The 25,862-nt window shown below is 36.5% G+C and overlaps 1 protein-coding gene across 2 annotated transcripts in view; it reads left to right on the forward strand.

Annotated features, from left to right (window-relative positions):
- Nucleotides 1–25,862, forward strand: part of alk (ALK receptor tyrosine kinase) — a 392,553-nt gene that overhangs the window by 329,495 nt on the left and 37,196 nt on the right. For both annotated transcript variants that reach the window (XM_034308266.2, XM_034308267.2), the window contains exons 6-10: nucleotides 10,238–10,363; nucleotides 14,488–14,622; nucleotides 16,646–16,746; nucleotides 19,696–19,862; nucleotides 21,493–21,587. In XM_034308266.2, the coding sequence (XP_034164157.2) occupies nucleotides 10,238–10,363; nucleotides 14,488–14,622; nucleotides 16,646–16,746; nucleotides 19,696–19,862; nucleotides 21,493–21,587 (624 nt within the window). The remainder of the gene's footprint in view (nucleotides 1–10,237; nucleotides 10,364–14,487; nucleotides 14,623–16,645; nucleotides 16,747–19,695; nucleotides 19,863–21,492; nucleotides 21,588–25,862) is intronic.

The raw sequence follows: 25,862 nt of genomic DNA on the forward strand, positions 1-25,862 counted from the left end.
AAAAGTGTTTGTAAAACAAAAAAATCTTCAATTCCCCCCATGCAGAAGTAATTATTTTGGATGTGCCCTGCAGTAGAATGGCAGCCCCATTCCGGGTGTTATCCCATCTCGCTCCCAGTGTACCTGGAGACTGGGGACACACCCGGAATGGGTGCCATACCATCACATCTATTTTGCATTTAAAGCAAAGACTTAAAGACCAGGCAGATTTATTAGCATGCACAAGTAATACATAGTCATAATACACAGCCATATAGCTTTACCACTTTTTAATTGGATTCCAAAAATCTCTCAATATTAGTATACAATAATTTGGTGGATAAGAACAGGATTTCTACAACAATTAATATTATTGTATATAATTATATAATTAGAATTATTATACAACAATTATTTCTGGTCCACAAATTTTGCTGGACAAGCTGCGTTCCAAGAGTGCATGGCCTGCCGGTGTTTGCCGCATAAAATCCCAATTCTAGTGATAGTTTGCACTGGAACTGTTAATACAGTAGAGTCAGCAATATCATCAGTAAACATGGTGAACAATATATTTTCATGCATATAACTTTTGACTTAAAACATGAAAGCTCATCAGATGAACATGAGAAGGAAGAAGGGAAGCCAATTTTACTGGAATTACTTAATGTACAAATCAATATGAGCTAGCTAGCCAGTTGGTCAACAAGCTATAAAGTGACTGTAGCTTCTTTGGGATCTATTTCTGTTAGCAAAGCAAAAATAAACAAAGCATTTGGCCATATTGTGTCTGAAATGTCAATCTTATTCGATATTAATTCCTTGTTTTAAAAAACTGTTGTATTAAAGCAATTTCGCAATCGCACGCTTATACTAAATATTGGCATGGATGTGATTAGCTATGGCCGAATGTGTTAGCTCTTGCTCATGTGATAGTGCTTAAGTAACTAGCAGGATTTGATATTTTGCTAGATAAGTTCTGGAAGGGGAAGCATCATTAAAGATGAACCTATAAAAATATTAATCAGAAGGGACTATGAAGAGAGCAGTAATGAAAAACTTTAGGGACATTTATATAGCTATATATAAGAAACATGTTCTAAAGCCCCTTGACTAGGTATAGGTCCCCTAGTTAAAACCAAGGCTCTGTGTTTAGACTACAACCAACATTGTGTCACCATAAAAACCCCGTCTATTAATAAATAAAGGCATTTGGTTAGTTAAATTGTTGAGTCTGTGCCCAGTATCACATTCAGGCTGGAAATGCCCCTGAGCTTTACAACCATTGGTGTGAAATGGCATGGTTTACTGTCCTTCCTTTATGAGCAGCATATTTGGCTCTTCTGAATTTCACAGTGAAATAATCCTTAATCCAAAACTCCCTACACAGCCGTCATGCATATTTACCGAAACATTTTGCTCATTGAGACAATATAAACACTGTATTCTCCATGATTAAAGCCTGGAGAGCCCAGTTTTTATTTGACACTTTTGCAGTCAGACTAGAAACTAAATTGCTTGCAGCATAACACACATGATGCAGCCAAATGGTCCTTGTAAGGAAAGAAACCTACAAACAAATCATGGTGAATTTAATTGCGCATGAAGTGTCTGTGATATAGTTTTTATTTGCCTGTATTTAAAATGTCACCCTCATAATTGTTAAACCTATTGTCCCAGAGTACTTTAAATAAATCAATAGGAGCAGATCTTATGGGAAAGAACTTGGCTTGGGTGTTTTGTGTTCTGTGATTGGAAGAAAACAGCCTGGAGAAACACAAAACATGCCAATAAACAGGCAGAACCATTAAATTCAACCCTTCCTTTTAACAGCTGTCACAGCATGTGCACTTACAGTGTCCTTTGGTCACTGTTGATTAGCCATCCATTTCAAGACCCTAATTTGCACAACTTTGTTTATTTATTTATTTAGTTAGTTATTGTACCATTTACTCCCATGCCAACATAATGTAGCTGTTACTAGAGGTGAGAAAAAAGTCTACGGATGATTCAAAGGCTAATTGCACTCCACTCTAAAAAAAGCAGCAGTCTTAATTAGCAGAGAATGCAGGAACATCCCTGATTATTTTGCCTCTAATTTCCCCCCAAATCTTTCTCTCTTGCTCACTTGCACTTCTTGTTCCCTCAAGCTACTCCCACGAATGATTCGCAAAGCCATCATTCTGCTTTGTGAAGAGCAAACCATTTGCAAAAAGCAACCTTTATCTGTCTCTGTGACTTCAGGTTCTGCGTGATGATATTGAATATTGAAGAAGTCTACAATGGCTCAGAGGAGAGAATTATCGAACATAGACAAATTTGAAGCAGAGAGTTTATAGAAGGCTGTTATTGTGCATACCACAGCTTCATATTCTTCTGTAAAATCAAGGCAGCTTTTCGCTGCAGGTTGCTGTACTTTAGTAACAGCTCTTAGCAGCCAGTCTCAACATTATTTATTTATTTATAGTACTTATTTACTTACTCACATTTTTATTAATCTCACTGAGCATACACAGGGAATACCTAAATAGCAAAGCTAAACAAAGACAGGTAAGGTTTGGTACACAGACATTTAAGTTGTTTTCCCACCTAGTTTGTTTGCTTACAGTCTGCACCAGGGTTCGATTTTTTTGTGACATTGTTCCTTTTTACTTTGGTTCGCTTGGTTTCACATTGCAAAGATTTTCAAGTGTACCAAACTGTCTGCACATGCGAGTGTTCTTTGACTCAAACATATGCCATCTCTCAAGTCCTCTCACTTCTCATCTAGTCATCTAGACTGCCAAAACATAAGATGGCTCATCTGACAAGAGAAATAGCAAAAGCTGGCACACCAGAACACATTGAAATAGGGCTGAGACCTGTGCTTGTTTAAATAATTTTGCACATACTCTTGGGCACGGCTCCTTTCTGTTTGATTAGTCTTTCTATTTGGCCACTGGATTGGGGTGTTAGCCAGAAGACAGGTTGATTTGAATGTTCAGCCAATTGCATAATTCTTTCCACACATGGGAAGTGAGTTTGACTGCCCTATCTATGTATGATAAGGCAGTTTGAAAACTGAATTTAATAGAACTGCAGATGTTTCCATTGCAGTTGACAGTTTAGGCAATGGAATTAGTCAGCAAGCTTTTTAGGAAATGGTCAATGAGGACCAGAATTGTGGTGAAACCTCTCAAAACAGTCAGTTTCAATGTGTGACCATGTTCTTTATGGAATTGACAAAGCAGCAGGTATATACCTTAGAGTATGTATATGGCCAGGAACGTTACAGAAATTTACAAATCTCTCCAAATCTTGTTGTAGCCAGTGCTGAAGATCAAAGATCACTCCGGAGAGCCGAGGTTCGAGGCCATAGACTTCATTCTTTCAAAAAATAAAGTTGAGCGGTTCTGTGCAGAGAAAGCTCCCCAACTCTTCAGGGGGCCATTCTTATATACATTTACATGAACAAAAACTTCCACATCCAGTTTTTCACAAGACCCCACATTCCAATATATGCTTATGTTAGTGTTTAAGGCAGCCTTTCTCACTTAAATTTACAGCTTGTTCCTGCTCTCCCCACTTAGCAGGATACCAATGCCTATGTAAGGTCATATAGATCACGTTCAGGCCTCCGTGTCACCTTGTGCACTATACCGGTTCCATACATCTACAACATTAAGGATTACATGTTATCAGATATGATTACACATTTCGTGGTTAACATTTTATGGTTACAATATGTCTATAATCTCTGCATATTAATGACCACCATAAAACATTTCTCACCAATGGCATTGGTCTTTGGATGCCTGCAAGTCTAGAAGACAAAGGGGTGAGGACCCACTGGATTACTTGCGTCCTATGAGTGCTTAGTACATATGTCTTCTCTGGAAGCCAGTCTGGTGGTAGGGTTTCATTTTGTTTGGCTTGTCTAATGTCTTCCATCAATGACCAGCAGGTACCAAGCACAGAGTTAGCAGGAATTATGGTTACAAGAACAACAATTTATCAGTTTCAAATTGATGAGAAAGTGCATTGTGCATTTGTGTTTTGTGGTATTCCTTCAATGTGGTCATCATAGCTAACAGTTGTCTGTCTACCAACATCATTTTCTTTGTGTTGAATTAGCTTACAAGAAAAGAGGGCACAAGGCAACATCTTACCAGGGTTTGCATGTCTTTGGGATATTACAGTTCCAGTTCCTCTTTCATAGGTATCCACTTCTACAATGGTTTGCTTTGGAGTGTTATCTGAGTGTGTGAAAAATGTTTGCCTGTTTTTGAATGGTTGAAACACCATTAGTACCTCATAGTTTATTTTCAGGATTTTTAGAGTACTAACCCCCCAAGAAACATTGTGACTCCTTTAGCATCTTGGGACGTGGCCATTCTCTGACAGCTCTTACCTTCTATTGATCCAATTGATGATGTATCCAAGGAAACCTATAGCTCTTATGGAACTTGCAGTTTTCCAGTTTGACATAACTTGTTTCTTAGCAACCATCTGAGCATAGGACAGACATGTTGAATATTTTTCCCCATACCTTTGAGGTACTTCATTGATCAGGCCATAAGCCATTATCCAATACCTGGGTGACTGGGCATCATTGTGAATGCAGTTCAATTTTAATGAAGTCCTCTCAAAACTGGTCTAAAGATGCTGGTACCAGTAGCGGTAGATAACCATGGCATGACCATGACATTGTTTAGTCTGCTGTAATAAATTCAAGGAGAGACTATGGATAAGCATTGATCTGAGGAGTTGTGTTACCTGTTAACAAGCCTATTGCAAATTCCTTAGGTCTAGGAGAACTAAAGCTCAGAACACTCAGTAATCTTGCCTGAACCCAGTGGGTACCCATCCAGAATTTGTAGATGGATGTTGGGAGAGCAGGGAATTAAGGCTTGAACTGAGGCTTGCAAGATTCTTCTCCTTAAGGTTGCTAGACGCAACTGAGTCACCTGCTGCTGTTTCCTTTTGTGTCGAGGTCTGCTTCAAGGTGATCCTTTCCTCTCTAATACACACAATGTCCTTTATGTCTTTGCTCTTTTTCTATCTCCCTTGTTTGATCCGGCCCACTTACATATCTTCTTCCACAGAGGTGCTATTTGTTGATTTCGACTGAACTTTTCCAACAGGACGATTTGCATAAATATGATTGTCAATACAAATGGCCACTTGAATGAACTACGCCAGTGAGAGGTTGTGATCTTGAAAAGCTTGTACATTTTCATTTAGATTTCTGCGGAAAGCTGTTTATCCCATAACCAAAACTAACATTTCTCAGTCTTTGCAGTATGGCAGCACTTGTTTGGGAGGAATGCTCTGAATTCTGAACTTTGTCAGCCATGTTAGGTGCTTTCAGTGACATACTGACCTGCAAAGATTAAGAGGTCAAGACTGTTCCACAGCACAGTTGAACGAGTCACTCTAGCTTGGATGCCATTATCTGGCACTGTTGGGAGTGTATTTCAAGTCGTTGATTCTGCATTGAAACTGCTGGTTACAGCTGATGGGCCTCTGCTTAGTCCACGGAGGGTGATAAAGAGACAGGTTGATAATCAATCACAGCACAGCAAACAGGAACAAAAGGGATATTCAAATAGCAAAAGCAAACAAAGGCAGACAGAAGAAACAGTAATCAAAACACAACCCAGAACTTACGAAATACATTTGTCAAGACTTCGCAAAGTCTCTAGGCAAGCATAAGTCCTTGGATAATGTCTGTAAATGAGGTGCAGGTGTGAGTGAGCTTGAGTACAGTGTCAATATTCAGGTGATGTTGCCTTCTGGTGGGCTGAAGGCATTATTGCAGGCGTTGATGTTACATCTATGTTACGCAGTAATTTTGGATGATGACTGACTGATAGAGCCTCATAAATCTGAGGTCACCATACAAATTTTACAAATATTTAGTTGTGAAACTGACTGACTTGCAGACAGTAAAGTGTAGAAATTGTAGTGTTTTTCTGTCCTTTTGCTCATAGTTGCCTAGGCATTTTTTCTGTGATACATCATTGCCTTTGGCAATAACATTTTCAGATTTCTAGTTTTAATCAAAACAAGTACCTTCAGTGCCTTCAACAACTACATACCCCAATATTGTTTTCCATCAGTTTCCCTCAGTTGTGCAATTTTTAGCTAAATAAATTGTCTCTCAAAATAAAATCATGTACCCTTTGAAAGATGGGATACAATATCTCTTCACAGTAAGCTCTTTCTTTTTCTGTTTCTCCTTTGCCAGAGCCAGTGGAACAGTCTGGCAGAGAGTGATGATGCTATGGCTGTTTGCTGGCCAATCAACCATGGCTTGGTACAGTTAATTGAATTCCTATTCGTATTCGATCAATTGTCCTGAGGGAGAGGAGACTGTGATGCACAGGCATTTATCTTCAACCTCTCTCCATTGCAGATGTCTGTAGCCTTGCTTCTCCTGCTCCAAAATTTACACAAATTGGAAAGCCCCATTGATATTTCAGAGAACACTGAGTGAGTGCTTTGTTAATGTGTCCATGTTTTATGGCCTCTAATGGATGTCACTTGCTAAAATTTCAGACATATAAAGCAGGAAATCTCTCCTTGTTAATATTATTTCCTTTGTATATGGTAGACTGTGAACACCTTGCACACATTTCAGTCTGGACTTGATCTTTTTTTTCAAAAACAGGTCCATTCTTTAGTTTGGCTTAGGTGAAGAGGCTAGATCAGGTTTCGTCAACAAATAGCTTTAATTTAGCAAGACTGGATCTTGATATGAGCTAATCCTTATGTGCAGTGTGTAAAAACAGATTATAGATTAAATATCAGAAATGTCATGTCAACAGAGACTAAGTAGTAAATGATGGAATTTTAAATTTAATACTGAAAACTGCGTTTCTGTAGCGTACATAGACTAGCACCACAGAGTCAGCTTTAAAACCTACACTATAGAACATACATTCTCAGAAAAAAAAAGTTCCATCGATCACCCTAAAGATGCTTTCACACTTGGCTTTTCTCAACCACTGCAGGTTTTACATGTAATCTTATGGGAAGTGGCCACAAGACGGGTGGAATGCCAGCACTTTTAAAAACCACTGCTGCCAGAGTCTTTATGGCCACAGCGGAGTGCTTTTAATGTTAAAAATAGGTTCAGCATTTCAGTTGGGGGCAAGTGAGAAAAAAGCAATGTGGATAACAGAATTTTGTTAGCGAGTGAATATAAAGGGATTTATAACATACTAAAAATATTTCATTGCTAATATTCCAGTGTTGAAATATAACTAAAGATAACAGCTTGGCTATTTTTGATACATTCACTCGTATACAATATGACATCGGATTTTAACTGTAACTTTAAGTTCTCCTGATTTTCTGCCTCCGAAGCTACAGCAACAGCAAACCACCTCCTCACCTCTCATAAACCAACCTTATATAATCTTTATTACTGATAATAATCAATCGAATCTAGATAGCAAGTTAGGCAAGGTGCTCCAGCTAGACCTTTTTCAGTTTTAAAAAAAAAGAACAGCACATCACATATGTTATATGAGTCCCTGGAGGACTAGTGGTTGGGCCACGGCGCTCTCACTGCCGCGGCCCAGGTTTGATTCCCTGCCAGGGAACCGACCCCGGCCACTGGGGTTGCATGCAACAGTGTGCTCTCAGTGCCGGTCCCAAGCCTGGTTAAAATTGGGGAGGGTTGCACCAGGAAGGGCATCCGTTGTAATAACTGTGCCAAATCAAATACGTGGACCAATGATCCACTGTGGCAACCCCTAACAGGAACAACCGAAAGAGGAACAACAACATCACTTATGTTATATCAGTGATAAACAGGTGTTCCATCACTAGCCTCTCTTTGTTTTTCTTAATAACATGCTGGTTGGCATGTTAGCAAGAGTCTTCCATCCTGAAGACTTTTGCATGTGGGAAAACCTAAAGTTACACCTTTACCTCTGACTGTTACAAAGCACTGACACTGGGGACTCCTTCCATAAATCCTAAAGAAATGTCTCCTCTCAGAAATCCTCACCATAGCAGGAATTACCGCACAAGTCTGTGTAAGTTGTTATTATAGAAATAGAACGAACACATTAATATAAACCTGTGATTTGTCTTGCAGCTGGAACTACTGTCAGAGTTGCCGTAATAGAAAATTAATTAACACCATTATCGGAATCAAACATTCAATAGCACTGTGGTATAATGTCATTTATGGGGTCCTTTTCCTTCTTACGTAAAAAAGCCATTAGAGGATTTTTTTCACCCAGTAGGAACATTATCCTAATAGCACTAATCAGGTTGCAAATTGTTGAGCAAGAGAAAAAAAAACAACAACATGGATGATAAGTGCTGATCTTGTTAGTGAGTGAATATGATGTAATTTATGATTTAGGAATTTAGGAAAAATATTTCGTTGTCAAAATTCCAACAATGAAATATAACTAAAGCTAACAACATAGCTATTTATGAGGTATTCACTGGTATGCAATGTGACATCGCACACATGACATGATGAGTCTCACTCAGGGTTTTTGGATTATTGCTTTCTTATATAAGATGATCAGAGATATAATGTTTGAGAATGTGTTTTAGAGAGATGAGAGAGAGATATGGTAAAAGAGATGCTGTGTGTATGTGTGTGTGTGTGTGTGTGTGTGTGTGTGTGCATCACAATACAGCACGGCGTTCAGCTTTTATGTCTCCTTCTAATGAAATCTGTTATCACTGGGGTCAAGGGCACTGTGGTCTACTAGAGTGTCATGATAAAATCACTTCTCCATTTTTTTAAGTCTTAGGGAAGTAAAAATCATATGTGAGCTTGTTTTTCTTTTCTTTTTTTTTTGGGCTCCTTTTCTCTCATTTAGTGGTAGATGAATCTGGGTATAAGTGCGGTTCATTTTTACAGCTGAAGACGCCTGGCTAGCATTTGCATAGATATGCAAAGCACCATCTCTGTCTCATTGTGCTCACTGATGCTATCAGTCACCAAAGCACATAAATCCAGGCACCTTGCTTTACCTATCTGGTTCACTGTGCACAGTTTTCCTATTGTGTCTGATATCACACGGCTAACGTACCATATGCAAAAATTTCAAAAGGTAAAAAAAAAGTCCTCCTGTAAAAAGGTTCTCTGTCTGGTACTGTTGTATTATTAATGCAACATTATTCTTGTGTTACCTTTAAAGTCTGTCTCACCTTCACCTAAATGCGGTTCGTTCTGTAGTATATGGTGTATAGGACAGGAAAGGTTTCACCTTCTCTCTCTCTCTCTCTCTCTCTCTCTCTCTCTCTCTCTCTCTCTCTCTGTCTTTCATTACTTAGTTGCAAAAACTTGGCAAGTATCCTTTGCTGTCATCTGTGGCTATAAAGAAAAGAGAGACTTTGCCTTTAAGTGCTTTTATGTTCCATTTCAATGGTGTTTCAGCTTAAGATAATGGTCGTGTATACAGAGGCTCTTACCAATGGCGTCTGATTTATGTTTTGACTCAGATGCTATTGGAGGGTCAGAGAAAGCCTCCACACAGTCATTTCTTACACTTGTTTTCTCATCACCTGCTTTACTAGCAGTTACAAAAGCAAAATAGTGTCTTTCAATATTTTACATTCCATAACTTTTTTCATTTTCATTTTTTTCCATATTAAATATCTCATTTATCTTATTGAGTGATACTGAGTTATGAGGTTCTCAACTGATTTTTCCCCCATGTATTTAGTTGTATTTATTTATTTTGTATTTATTAATTAACAGATATAAATGTATAACCATCTACATTTATTGATCTACATTTTTTGTTTTGTAGAAGTACACAATTAATTTTATTATCTACTTACATCATATGAAAATGTACTAGGGATGGGTAAGGACAATCTGTGATTTAAAAAATGAACTAAAGTATTCATACACACACACACAGACACACACACACACACACACATATATATATATATATATATATATATATATATATATATATATATATATATATATATATATATACATATATCAGACAGCCTTTATGTTGAATAAAAGAATCTCTGTAACATTTCATTTCTTTGGAAAATGTTTTTCCTTTTTACTGGCCCACTAATAAAGAAGTCATAAAATAAAAGTTTAATACAGATATTTATTTATTTATTTCAAATTAAATCAAATCAGAGAATTCAAATTTATCCTAATGATGTAGCCCACAAATGCCATTCTGTAAACCCTTGTGTTGGTGTGTGTGTGTGTGTGTGTGTGTGTGTGTGTGTGTGTGTGTGTGTGTGTACTTCTGTCCCTCTCACCATTCAGAGACATCTCGAAACGTGACCTTTGAGGGCCGCTACCACTGCAGGCAGGGTCACGAGATCAGTCTGGAGCGCCTGTGTGACTTCACTCCTGATTGTGCTCAAGGGGACGATGAAGGAGAGCCGTGCCGTGAGTATTACAGCGATGCGCTGGGGCGATAGCATATAGAGAGAGCACAGACAGTAGAGGGCAGAGAGCAGGAGATCTCTAATGAACACACCATGGGGCATCCTTATAAACAACAAGGTGTTGTAGATGCATCTACTCTGTATGAAGCACAGATTGTCACTCACACTTTCAGGGGTGAAATCTATTACCTTTTTCACCTCTGACAATAGCTGCCCTCTATGTCCTTGCTCTCACTCTCTCTCTCTCTCTCTCAATCTCACTTTCTCACTCTCTTCCTTCTTCTTTTGGCCAAGAATTAGCATACTACTTCTGACTGCTCGTCTATAATGGATTCTTGTCTCTTTTAAAATTTTTTCCCATCTTTAGGCAAATTATAAATATGCATGAAAATATTGCTTGTCAAAGGTACATCTTTTGCACTTTTAAAATATCTTTCTTTAAAAATGTAGTAGAAATGCATTGTTCTTTAAAACACATTTAAGGGAAATCTTTTGAACTTAAGGAGACTTAGATGAGCTTCAAATGCGTGGTCACTTTCTCAGGTGAAATATAATATATACTATATGCACAGAAAATGTAACATTGAGGGTTCTTCCCCCGTGACAAGCAATAGTACAATTTTCAATATATCTATCTAGAAAGAAAACATTTTTTAAATCCCTGCAGAAGTCTGATATGATTATGTCCTATACATGCCATGACAGATAACATATGCAATTAGCTCTAATGGTAACATAGCTAATGACATGTTTACGACATGATGTTGATGTAGTAAATTGTTTGAACATATATGATAAATGTTGGTAACACTGTAAAATAATGTTCCTTAATTAATGCTTAAGTACTTAGTACCATAGTAGTTCTTCATTAATTACTACTCACCATGTTAACTAAAGTGATTAACTAATGATATACTACCTAATATTAAATTAACACGCTTACAACACAGTAACAACTTGTTATCCAAATTTGAACTACTGTTCTATCTACATGTATCAGTTTCATACACTGTCCTTACTTTATCATCACATTAAGCATTAATGCATTAAATACTGATGATGAAATAATGTTACTATTATTCATTGTTCGCCCATAAGGAAAGTTATAAAAATGTAATAATAATGTTCTTACCCTTACTATTAAATCACTAGTAACTACACACTTTAGTCAACATAGTAGTTTATTACAGTGATTAGTAATTACTGAGGAACTACTATGGTAACACTTGATTACTTACTAAGTTAGTAATTATTTAAGCATTAATGAAGGAACTATATTGTAAAGTGTTCTAAAAATGTCACAGTAGTAGTAATCTATGTGGACTATATTTAAGAACCTTGTTTTTTTTTTTGTTTTTTTTTCTTCATTTTGAAAGCCTTTTTGTCTTCGATGCCATTCCAAATTTTGCAATTTTCACAGCATTTCCTCTCAGTCTCACATCTTCTCCATTTCTGTGTCTGTGATAGATTTACTACAGCCAGATCATGGCACAGTGACTGCCTATATGCATGCCATTTTCTCTGTAGATCTCTGTTCTATTCTGCACCATCTTTCTGTCAAATCTATCAGTCATGTCATGCACAATACAGCAACCTGCAGCATTCAGAACACTTGTAGGTGTTTTTATGAGACAAAAAACACAACCATAATACGTCCAGGTATTACTGGTTGTTTGGATATATTTTTTTTTACTTATTTGAATTTTTACATTGTGTATTGACCGACTTTGACTCAATCATTGACACATTTTCCCCTGAGTCATTATATTTAAAAACAGAAGGCTTACAAGCTTTTAGTATATATTGTACTTGCTACACAGACACGTTCAATGAATTACTGGAAATAAAAAAAAATAATTTCATTGACATCTACAAACCTTTACAGCAGCTTCTGCTAACTTATTTGTATTACGTCTGCCAGAAAAGACCATTTTCTCATAAACTCTTGTTTGCTCTAACATTGGCTCTTACATTGGCTAACAGTCACTTCTGATTCTCATCTCAGTGCGTCAGAGTTTCATATTTTATTTTTTCAAAGCTGAATTTTTTCCAGCAACAATATATAATGCTTTGGCCTTGCACAAAATAAAATGTCAGTGTTGACAGTGTTTGATATTTATAAGGCTCTTGTATTGTGCTGCAAAATGATGTTGATTCCTTTGTTTTTATGTCATGGGTGTCATGGGAGTTATGAATTTTATCTACAGAAGCTTTGCTCTAATCTGATCCCAACCTAAAGCATATTATCACCCATACTACGTGTGTTGTACCAACATGATATTTAGTGTGTTAAGTTTCACACGCTATTATCACAGTTAATATACTTACAGTACATGTAGCAGCTTGGAAAACCTTTCATGTTCTATTATATTTAATTCTGAAAACTTTCCTTAACTGAAATCTGTTTCTTTTTCTTGGATGAATCTAAATCATGAATAAGGGTCATTTAAACTTTTTTGGTTTTTTTATGTCCATTGTCACCTGTACAGAGTGCTCTTCTTTGTTTTGATGATGATATGACAGTGCAGATGCATTGCGTTTTGACATTTTGACAGCTTGATCAAATCCTGACATTCATTGCATGAGAAAAGTTCACTTGGCTGGCAAATCTTTAGGCAGACTGACTTTTTTTTTTTATTGCTGTATTTGTTAAAATGGCTCCTTACATGATGTGATCTTTGCAGGTAGACAGCATAGAAACTAGTTAGAAACTAGCATGAAACAGGTTAGAAGGATTAGCATAGAAACTGGTTAGAAACCAGCATGAAAACCCATTGTTTAGGCAAAATATATTAAAGTAGAGAAAGTAGAGAGAGTATGTTACAGCACAGCAGAATTCAGCCACAGTGACATACATCTAATGGGTTTTCCTGAGCAGCTGCATATGAATTATGAAAAGAAAAAAACAAAAACAAAAAAAGGTTAATGGACACAGACATTTGTTCCTTCTCTATTCTTTATAATTGTCAGGATTCAGTCCTACTACTAAAAGAATTATGAAGAATATAAAAGTCAGAGGGAAAAAAAAGTTCATGGACCCAGACTTCTGGCCCTACTGTATTCTTAATAACTGTCAAGATTAAGTCCTACTATGAAAAGAATTATGAAAAATATAAGAGTCAGAGGAAAATAAACAGATTCATCCTGTCATATTTCAGCTTCCTGAAGGGATCTACTCCTTCCCCTTCCTTTTTTTCTGGTTTCTCTCTGCTGAAGGATGACACTGAGCTGGTCGATATGTTTACACTCTCTCAGTTAATGGTAGTCACCTTCGTTCTGCCTCGTCTCACCTCAGTGGTTGATTGGATGCTCTTGAATCCTGCCTCGCTGATCATTGATGTGCACCAGAAGTAATCAGCTTCCTTCAGATACATTAGAGGGCAAAATTCTAGTAGGCTTAAAAGATTTCAAGGCTCTCCAGCTTACATATTGATCATAATAATAAAAAAAAAATATATATATATATATATATATATATATATTAAATTAGTTTACGCCTATTTTTCCACGTTCTAATGAGTTTGATTCAGATTAATAAAATGGGATATGTTCACATTAACATATTATGGGATTGTTTTCATCACTTTGATGAATGAATGAAGGTGAAGGTGTAGTGAAAGTGAAGGTGTAGTAATCAAGGCTCACATGTATACATGCAATATTTAAGCAGCCAGACAATCGATTGCAGAAATATTAGTTAAAGACTGCAAAGAAAAAAAAAAACAATTTTTTTTCTCTCCCCTATTTGTTTATTTTTTTTTTCTTCTTTTTAATGAAGCACATATCAATCCTAACAGTATTACCCAAATCCACAAGGATTTCCTGATGGAGAGGATGGTTACTAATAGGGCTTTCTTTTTTTCCTCATTTCATCCTTCTTGCTTTACCAACGCCAATAAATAATCTTCATCCGCATGCCGTCTTTGTTGTCTCAGAGTTCTGCACTTCTTCAAAAAGTGTCCAAAACACTCTCATCAAAGCGCACAGGCTCCTGTGCCTCAGGAACAAGCAGCTTTTTTTTATTTAGGTTGTGCTTGTTTCCTGAATCACTTTGTTTTCTCCTCTTTTCTCATCTTGTCCTTTTCACCTGTCTCTCTGTGTGTCTCTGCATTCCTCTCCCTGCAGGTCAGTTCCTTAACGGAAGCTACTGCTCTTTTGAAGAGGATGACTGTGGGTGGCAGATGGTGTCAAGTAAAAGTTTGTACAAAGGAGTCCATCTTTCTCTGCCCAAAAGACTTAGAAACAGCTGTCCATCCTCAGGTAGGTTTCTGGCAACATTGAAGTTATACGCATTTATCATTGTAATTCCAATATATAGTGATCATAATTTTGTCTCCAACTTTTCCCTTTATCTCAAGGTATTACAATGAGTGTTTTTGGCATAATATGTTCACAAGTGGATGCTTTCAGTTTTTGCAATATAGCTTTGAAATCGGCATTAAAACTGGACGTCATATCACCAGCACTACTCTTTATTCATTCAGGTTACTGAGGTAAAATGTCAAAAATTAGTAAAAAGATAAAACGCATAGCTTGTTTTTGACTTTCCACTCTTCACATTGTGAAGGTATAGTATTACATCCATGCACCTGTATTTATGTATGAGTTGTGTTAAAACATGTTACTGCATGGTCACTAAGTCACTAAACTGAAGTGACGATTCATCAAAAATATATCAGTAAACAAGAAACCAGCATTCTCAGCCCCAGTCCTCAGAGTTTTTTTTTTTTTTTTTTAAATTAAACAAATTTAAATTTAACGAAAAAGCTACAAGTTAGGCAGGCTCATAAACTGTGTGGCTATGGGTTAAACTCCTGTGAGTATTTTACTAAAATATGTAGAATAAATTAACTATTAAAATATAAAAGATTAAAATATAAATAAAAAAATGTGTTTAGGATATGTAGTATATTTTATTTTGTTGTTTATTTTTGTTTTTTTTTATATAAGATGATAGTCTGTCTAGTGTGTGTGGGAGACTAAATACATCTAGTAAAAATACATTTTACTAAATACATTTAAAAAACGTGATTGTAATTTCATATCTAAGCTCTCAGAAATGTTTACAATCAAAATTCATTAAATTTGTGGCTGTATGATAAGGAGTTTCCAGTGTCAGTGCTTTGTAACAGTCAGTAAGGTTTCTGCCACGGTCGTCTCCAGGACAGAAGCTTTCTGGTTTCTTGGTAACATTGACGAGCTTTTTTCGTCTTATTAACTTCAAGAGAGAGGAAAAAAGAGAGGTGTGGGTGAGAGAGTAACTTTCCTGATAGGCATTTCATTGCATCAGAACTGTTGGCAAATTGCAGTGGTATAAGAGGAATAAGACACTTTAAACATGCTGTTAAAGGTAATATTGTATTCCATAATATTAACTCTACTTCACATCAGGCCATCTTACACCATCCTCTCCTTTTCCTATAACAGCATGCCCAAAGTGTTTTATTCCTGGCTTAGAGAATGTTATTGGATATCAATGACTCCTAAACGCTCTCAAGTCCATTGTTAATGCGATATCTCAAAAAGGAGTGGTTGAATGTTTGTAGGATTTGTACGGAATTATCATTGTAACCAGCCGATGAACTGATTAGACTTTGGAATTGATCCAAACAGGGTCTGAAATAGTTTTATCTTCAATAGCTTCCTTCCTGTTTGAAATATATTTTATTTCATGCATACAAATAAGTAAGAAGAATGACTAGACTTGTTAACAGTGGAGAAATCCATGTCACCCACGAGTACTATTAGTTGAAATAATGAAGCGTACCTTTCTCTACTCACACTTTTATGCTCTAGTGTTTTTTTTTTTTATCCAGTTTATTTTGTGTATTATGTATAATAATGACAGGAAGGTACAGCATTTAAAACAAGGCCCATTATGAAAATAATACTTTAAAGTGGCGATCACTGAAACCCAATGTCACATTTGTGCAACTTTAATGCTCCAAATTTACATATATACATATTTTATTTAGAAGCTTTTTTCTTTCTTTTTTTTTTTTTTTGGAAAGAATGTTATACTTATCTGGAAGATCGCCAAAGTTATTTTTAAGCAATCTGTAAGAGTTATGTTGTTGACTTGAACTGAATTTCATTATTACTATGCCACCACAGATGTTGCTGTAATGTCGTTCAGAACAGGCATCAATGAGATATGTAGTTTTTGGACACCTTTATAAGTGTTTTAAACAATTGTTGCAATTTTCTCTGTTGCCCATCATCCATTTCCTGTTTTTCATTGCATCAGATAAGTTTTACGTCTGGCTTTCTCGTTTCCTGACAGGTTCTGTTCTGGCTCTGGAAAGTCAATCTAAAGGCCATCGGGGGTCAGTAGTTGTGCGGAGTCCACTGTTCCTCTACCCTCTGCGCAACGCCCCATGCATGGTAAGAGAGCAGAAATTCTGCATTCCGTCCGCGAAGCCGAGTGAGCCCGCAGTGCATCTGCGCGGCCAGCTCTATTTGGATCTCAGAGGAAATTATGTTAAGAGCATTTTTCATCAGGCCCTCTTTCATATTTCTAGCAAATGTATTCCACTCTCATTTGAGTACACAGGCAACAAAAGATGCGGCCATTAGCGAGGCACTGCATACTGATAAGAGTTTCAGATGCATACGAGGAGGGTTTGATCAGCAAAGACAAGAGGGGTGTGTGATTAATATGCCAACTTCCTTCCTGATAAAATGTCATGGCTAAATCGAGACTAGTTGATTAATTGAATCTCCTCATGATATAATGCGATGATTGCTTTTAATTCTGTTTTATGGTAATTCCTCCACTTTACTTTAAGGTATAGCAAAATATTTTGCATGTTCTATAAATCACTGTCCAAGGTTATATCCATTTTTTTTATTAATTAAATGAAAAATGATCCTTAAGTGCTACAATGAATAATGCGGATATTTGATCCAGGGTAGAGATTATCATTACACACTAATGCAAATAGATGCAATTTCAATGTGCATTAAAATGGCAAATTAACATGTTAAGACAATACAATGGTAATGACAAAACAAACAAACAAATAAGATTATGTTTAATTAAATTTTTATTAAAATCAAATTTTTACATCAAAATAAATGTTTAAAAATATAACCCTCAAACATTGTATACGGCTTAAACTGAGTTTGTGGTTCTATCTTAAAATCACTAAATTTTCAGGTAGAACCTTGTAATTCAAAGGTTATGATATATGGTGACTAGTACACTGTACCTAGGCAGATCATCCATATATGATAATGCATTTGTAAAGTTTACCCATCATGCAATTTTCTGGATAGTACAAACACACAAAGAACTACTAAAGCCAATCTCCATTCCCTGCCTTCTTCAAGAGCTTTGACTGGCAGAATTTTTATACTATTCTGAATGCAAAATACTCAAGTCCTTCACTACAAAAGACTTAATGAGGCAAAAGGGTAGCAGATACAGACAGGAAGAAAAAAGTGAGAGAGACAGACATAGAGGCAAGTGTAAGTCCAAAATGGAAGCAAGAAATGCAAAGGCAAAAAAGTCAAAAGAGAAAGAAAGTAAAGAAGTAAATGGGATCAAGTAGAAATAGACACAGATGGAGGTGGAGGACTCATCTGGCCAGAGTTTATGATTGACAGCTCCAGATAGATGGGAGGCGAGGGCTCTTTGTTGTACATATGGAACTGAGAGCACTGTACAAGCACAGCAGGGCATGACAGCAGCTTGGCTCCAGTCCCAGAGATGAGTAAGAACTCTAGATGAGAACTTCTGTCTCGCTCTCCTTGTCTCGTACTCCCTGTCTGAGCACCAGAGCTGAAAAAACCTCACTTGCTCTAACAGCTGGCTGTGTCGCCCTCCACAGTGAGCCACCTCAAATGCTGTTGGAGGAGCAGTAACAGAGAATGTGGACTTGATGTCACACTGCATTACCTTGCTGGGTGAAATCAATAGTTAGGAAAGGATTGTACTGAGGCACATTTCTACATTTTGTAATAAACCTAGTTTAAACATTAGGCTTGTATGTGTGGAAAATAACTGATAGTTAATAATAATAATAATAATAATAATAATAATAATAATAAAACATTGCAATCAGTAACCAAATGTATCATTTTTCTGCTGGGAAAACAAAAGAAAATGTCTGCTCTTTCTCTCTACCTAACCACAAGAACCAGGAAAAAAAAATCACCTCAATGATGCTACTCATGCATCATTTATTACAATTATTTGATATTTCCAAAATACAGAATTTTATGCTGAAAGACTAATGTTTGGAATGTTTTTGTACTGACTTGATAATATAGAAGTCATAAAATAAAAATCTTTAACAAAGTTTGTACTAAAAACAAATATAATATCCTAAAAAAATAGTGTGTGTGTGCATATATATATATATATATATATATATATATATATATATATATATATATATATATATATATATATATATATAACATACACACACACACATGCAAACTGTGTTAGGAGTTTTTATTTTATGACTTCTACATTATCGAGTCAGTATGTATATATAAGATGTGGCATAGCGATTCAATATTAGAAGCCTAGCAAGAGCGGAAGTGAAAAACAATTCTCAAAACTATGCTAGGGTTGTAAGGAGTAAACAGACTGCAAGGCTAGCAGGGAGCCCAAATATACAAATATAGAAGGCTGTAGTTGTAAAACTGAAGTTGTAGTAAAAAAGGATGTCGGCTGCTAACTCTGAGTCAAACATGAAGAGGCTCTCAGGTGTGCCGCTATAGAAACCACACACTAGAATGAGTCCAAAGATAGATGTTTGATTCTACACTCTTACAAATGTGTAGGAAAAACGATTATGTCCATCACATTAAAGTGTTCTCTGGTTTGACCATAGTTAGGCTCTGTAGGTTCTGTGTTGTAGAACAAAAGAGATGAAAGAGTGTAATTGACAGGGTCGTAATGTGGCTTGTCCAACCTAGTTATAATATACAAAAAAAGAATGCAACGTAGCAAGTATGAAGCATGCAAGATGAAATATTCATTCATTCATTCCTCTTCAGTACACACATTTTCCTGGTCAGGGGGGTGGTGGATCTGGATCCTATCCCAGGAACACTGGATGCAAAGTAGGAATACCTCCTGGACGGGAAGCCAGTCTATCACAGGGCATCACACACATTCACACACTCATCAATTTAGCATTGCCAATCCACATGCATGTTTGTGGGATGCATGGGTGGTGCATTACAAGGTTTTCACTGTGTACTAGCCAGTGACACTTCCATAAACAATGAAACAATCCAAGTGGTTGCCCTGTGTCTGAAATGTAAATACTTTATATCACATATTATATGCAGCACTGTGTGTGATGTGATCTGCAGGTACGGTTCCAGGTATGTGGAAGCCCAACTGGTCTTCTTTCTCTCCGGATCATCGAAAACAGTACGGGACCCGAGGGCCAAAGAAGTTTATGGAACTCCAGCAGTGAGACCAAAATGGACAAGGGATGGCAACTTGTCACTTTCCCACTGTTTGGATTAGTCGACTCGTAAGTATCTAGGTAGTAGACATGTAACCGATACAAATATCTGTTCAAATAGAACAAATAGTGTGTATTATATGGATACAAATCGACCAGCATTGGTTTAATCATTCTTAATAACTTCCTGGTCAGGGTCATGGTGGTATATATTGGGCTGTAACTTTGTTTATAGAAGCAGTTAAATTTGTTAGAATATTTTGCAAGCAATAATAAGAAGAAGAATAGTGTGCAAATGAGAAAAAAAAACAGTCCTTCACACATTGACAGTGGAGATCATGAACTTGAGTGATGTAGCTGAGGTTGAGGAACTGTCAGAGGCAGAATTCACACACCATGCTGACAGTTCTGGTTTGTTTTCTAGTGTTTTCTATTGTTGCCTGGGAATAAAGTGGTAGGATATTTATTTAATTAAAAAAAAAAAAAACTTTCTTGTTCAGGCCACACCCACGACAGGTTTAAATCCATAAACAGCTACAGACTTTTGGAGCACTAATCAAATACAGATACATATAGTGTCACTGTGATACACGCCTACTACGTAGTGTGTATTCTGACTTCCAACATTATACCAATTATCTCATATACAACACGAGGGTCCTAGCTCTCTCTGCACTAAAACAGGTGCAATAAGAAAACTCTATGCTGCATAAATGCCTCAATAGTTTGCTGTGTACCAGCTTTTCAGAATGCATAGTTGTGTAATTTGCATTCAGTTTTGTGCTAAACCCCATATTCACCCTAAAATCTTAATGAATCCCACTGAGATCAGGCCTGTTCTTTGGTCTCGCTCCACCATATCATTTGCTCCTTCAGCAAAGAGGGAGAGTGAAGAAAAGAAATCAATGTACAGAGCATTCGCATTCAACCACACTTTCACTCCAATTAGCAATTGCACTTGACTTGCAAGACAGTAGAGCAGAGAGGAAAACAGTGGGCTGATTCATCTCCGTGTGCTTGATTGGGTTCCTTCGAATGTTCGTGTTTTGATAATGCCTGTCCTCAGAGAATGATTAAGATTTCAGTTTTGGCCTTTTTCTTGTACTTTGGCCTCATTTTTCTTCTTTCCACTTTTGCTTTTTTTGTGAATTCTCTATCGTCTTTTTTAATATTCTACAATGAAGCTTCACAGGGTGATGTTGCCCTTTAACATATGACACGAGAAGCCCCCCAGATGAGCTTCCAGCCAGGTTAGATAATAATTTCATGCTCAAATTAGAGCAATGGGAATTTTCAAGGTTGTATAAAATTCTGATTTATAACCACAGGTGCTGCAGACAAAATAATCATTTTTAAGCATTTTCAGCCCTTCTAAACCTCTTACGTCTAATATTTTTGAAGAACGGCCAGATCAGAATCTGTCTGAGAGCTTGCTGCCTCTCAAGTGTTCTTAAATCTTGCATGCAATCAAATAATAACAGTTAGGCTCTGAACATAGTGGTACGCTGTTGGCTCAAAACGTTTTTTTATTAAGCCTTTGTAATCAGAGCAGCACTGGTTAGTAGTAGTCTGATATTGGATTGATCTCTTCCGTTGTTTGATATTGACCGATGTGATTCCTAAAGCCATGAAAGAAAGTGTTTAATGTAGAAACAATTAAGGAACTGGATTAACTCCCTGGTTCTTCTATTCTGTGTAGGTTCTACCTCCAGTTCACAGCAGAGATTTCTTCTGGGTCTGAAGTGGCGTTTGCTGTGGATAACTTCACTCTTACTATGAACTGTTTCCTTGAAAGTGAGTCAACTCTTTTTTCTCATAACTGTATCCTGAGGGCAATTTTGGGAAACCCAATTTTGGGTTTATTTGAATTGGGTATAATTAGTTGGTTGGTTCGTTGGTTAATTACTTATTTTTTACTTTGCTTGTTTTTCTGTTTGATTGATTGTTTAAACTTCCATTGTTTATTACTGAATTAATTGTTATAGTAGGTAGAGTAGGTTTACGGATTGTTTATCATAGTCAGTGTCAGTGTGTTTATTTTATTTTATTCAGATTGGATCTGGGATTTCCACATTTATACACATTCTTAAACACATTTAAAGCAAAATTTATTTATTTATTTGCTTACTTACTTATTTTCTGGGCAAAAAAATTTGTTAATTATAGTAATATTATTTACATGCCACTGAGTATATTATAATTTTACACCTTGTTCTATTATATATATATATATATATATATATATGTGTGTGTGTGTGTGTGTATGTATGTATAATCATAGTGATTGTTAAATCAAATCCAGATTGCAGGTGGACTGTAAGTGGCCAGCAAACAAGACACATCACTTTACACAGATGCAAGTCACTGAACAACAATTTTCTATAATTATATCCCTCCTGTAATCATAACCCAGTAATGTTGTTATGTCTGGCACATACAGAGGTGTCTAATGACATTGCTGTAAGTGCTGCACATTTAAGCATTTACTGTCTGAAACATGCCTTTACTGTAGACAGTTCAAGTCATGTTAAATCTGCATCAGATCGAAAAATAAATTAAAAAGCTTAATTAAGGCTGTCTTGTAAAGTGATTTGCTTCTCAGGGCAGAAGTGATATTACTGACCTGCCACTCAGCAGCCACCTGAATTCACAGTTGTGCATTGATCGTCAGTATATATCTACCTGTTGCTAAGACTAAACCCATTTATTTTAAATGCATTGTGCATCATACAGTCTAATTTAGCAATAATGCAAATGCTACAAGCGCAATAATACTATTAGACCGGCTCGGCGAGCACACTGACACTGAGTTGTGAGCATTGAGTTCCCATTTGCAGCTGTGAACAGAATAATAATCATGCTGAACAGGACTTTTTGGAATCATTCAGAGGAGCCTCTGTCTGAATATGGTGCAGCTGAGAGACGAAACAGAAGTGCTGCTCATTAACGCTAAAGTATTGCATTAAAAGAATAAGCCCATTTGCGTGTGCAATTCAAGTGAGCTCTGTGGTACGACCCATAAGCCAGATTTCCTTCCCGATCTGATTTTCAGAAGATAACAGCTTAGAACTGAATAAATAATACGGAAGTGGAATGGGAAGTTGTTATAAGATTATAACACACTTTATTATTTTTACACAGTCTCTTATTGTCTGTTTATGTTCTTATGTGTTATGGAAATGTCAGCTATATGCATGACAACGAGAATGTGCAACATAATATGTATGCATTTGGCTTTACTTGTTACTTGGGTAACAAGTGTTATATTTTCAATCTAAATTTTTACATCTACAATGCAGCTGAAGTGCTTTTGGGCTCATTTAAAGGTTTTAAATTCAAGAATTCCATGCTGCAAGCTATAATACAGAAACATCAAACTGCCACTTTAGTTTGATGAATTCAGCATATCATCAGACTTGATATCAATCTTAGGAAGAAACTTCCAAGAGAGGCAGCATTGCAATCATAATTCCTCATCACTGATGGGCGAGAACAGATCATTGAGGGAAATGGATGACACTCACTGTGAAATATTTCCCTTGCAATTTGGATTTGATGGTATTTGCCAGCTTGCATTGATTTGACATGGCGGCACTGGGATGCCATCACGGGGCCTGCAGATGGCTCCTTTTAATTTCAACTATCTATGTATTATGCCACAAATGAAATAGTCTGATGTGCCATATTTCACCCCTCGTCAATCAGCGATAGCACCGTCATTGCATCATTTGTGAAAGTGTTTGTTATTAGCAAAACAGGCCAAATCATGCTGCACATTATAAGCATGCCATAATTTAGTGCTGTGCCACATGCCTATTAGTTCACTGTGTATGTGAAAGTGTATATGTGTGCGTCCTCTGAAATCCATCACTCTCTTGTCTGCATTGTTCTCCAGCTCACACAGATGGCTTCGGATTCACTGTGTGGGTGTTTGCTTTTATTTTTTTCTCACCTTTTCACATAGCAGCAGGCTTTCTTTTATACCATTTTTTATTAGTTTTTCTCTCATATGATGCTTTGGACAGGAAGCCATATCAATAATAAATGGAGGACGGAGGGCACAAGTGCCAACCGCAAATGATAGCAAAGCTAACAAAAAGGAATCAGAAAAGGCCAAAATCCCCTTTCTGTCTCTGAGGCATGACTCTTCAGCAGTTTTTGTGATATCTGAACCCTTTTTAGCAGCAATGCACAGCCATAGATAAACATCTCATTAATGAATGACCAGAAGCAGAGCTCTGTCTCTAGCTACCTAACAGCATGCATTAATGTGTATGCAGTGGCCATTCCTGGTGTTTTGTTTTTTAGCTGGAGAGACTGGAATTAGACCAAAATATACAGTATGTTATGTTGCTGGAGAGAGCCGTATTCAGAGTCCGTGACCAAAAGTTCAAAAGTTAGGTCATTATTTTTGCAGGAAAAGTTACAGGTATTCAGAGATGGGTTACATACTCAAGTTAACTCAAGTTATGTACTCAAGTAGATTTTCTGGGCTACTAATTCATTATGCAAATTACCAGTGTGTAGTTCATGCCAGATTTCCTTTGTTTTCTGTTAAATGTAATTCAATGTAACACAAGGGACAATTTAAAAATAAAAAAAAGATAAATAAATCAATAAATACAATAAAATATTACTAATAATACAGACCTCAAATGGTATTCTATATTTTTAGTGTAATTACGGCCCAAAACATTAATTTTTAGAGTGTCATATTGTGGTTAAATCATAAAAAACCTGTCAAACAGTTGCACTTCTGGAATACTGCTCCGCAATCGAAGAATCTATTGAAGTCCAAGCTCAGAATCGCACATAATGGGGACATGCCTCTGTTTTCAGCACTCTATATGTATAACTCTTGCATAACTTCTGAATAGCACACAAGTCTGTAATTACGTCTCAATTCTGAATACTGATGTACAGAATTTCAGAACTAACTTCTCACTACCTCTATGTGCATAGCTTAACTTGAAATATGGCCCAATATACAGATGAAGCAACATAATTTCATGCATAGGAATACCGAGCAAGCGATGTGAATTTCGGCTGAAGTCGTATAAAAAGTTACAACTGTTAACACAGAGATCATGAATAAATAACAAGCTTTTATGTGCGTGTCCACACAAGTACTAGAATGAGCATGTTAATATAAACCTTGCAGCCTGAATTATCGTCAGAGCTGTGCTGTTAAAATGTAGAAATGTGCTGTAGAAAATTAATCAATACCTTCTGACCAATCAGAATCAAGAATTTAACAGAGCTTTGCTAATGAATAATAGTGTATGCATGCATTATTGCTATTTGCAAAATGAACATGGTCTGGACTAATAGTATTAATGGAAATAAAAGCAGGTGTTTGTAGTTGTAGTTCTATGCAAATTTGCCACCATTTTCTTTTTTTTTTTAATGCAGTCAATAAATGAATGTGGATTTTATTGCACAGTCCCATGGCTTTATGTGAATTTCTTTTATGTAATTTTAAATTCATTCTTAGATTAAAAAACAAATGCTGAAAACACTCTTGTAGCTCTTTCTGACCTCACCATTAACTACAATCTGTTGAATCCATTGAAAGAATTCTAAAAGCTTTCCGAATGGCTTTTGTACCTCTTTGTATCTCAGTGGGCAGATAACTCAGAAAATGGTCGTGATTAAAATCCAGCTCACGTTTCTTTCCACACTAATTCTTGACATTAAAATTGCACAATCTCAATAAATACAAAGGGATGCCTTGTTATATGTCTTAATAAAATATTACAAATTAGGATTAACCCCTTAAATTCTAAGGTTATTGTTTACTTAGTTATTGTATAGTATATTTTTCAGTGACAACAATAAAGCTAATAGGAAATATATATAGTTCCAAGAGTAAATAATAGTCTGGACGAACCAGTGGTGCCAAGGAGTTGAAGTGGTTAAGAGTTTTAATCATTTAACAAAAAAGTGTTCAGCTAATCATCAGGAGATCACAAGTTCAAATCCTGAAAATACCACAGCTGTCTGTGGCCGAGAGTCTAAGAGAGCAAAATTGGCCATGCTGTCTGGGTGGGAGGGATGGTTTACTCTGTT

This window comes from Pangasianodon hypophthalmus, chromosome 10 (assembly GCF_027358585.1).
Source record: "Pangasianodon hypophthalmus isolate fPanHyp1 chromosome 10, fPanHyp1.pri, whole genome shotgun sequence".
Lineage (NCBI taxonomy): Eukaryota > Metazoa > Chordata > Actinopteri > Siluriformes > Pangasiidae > Pangasianodon > Pangasianodon hypophthalmus.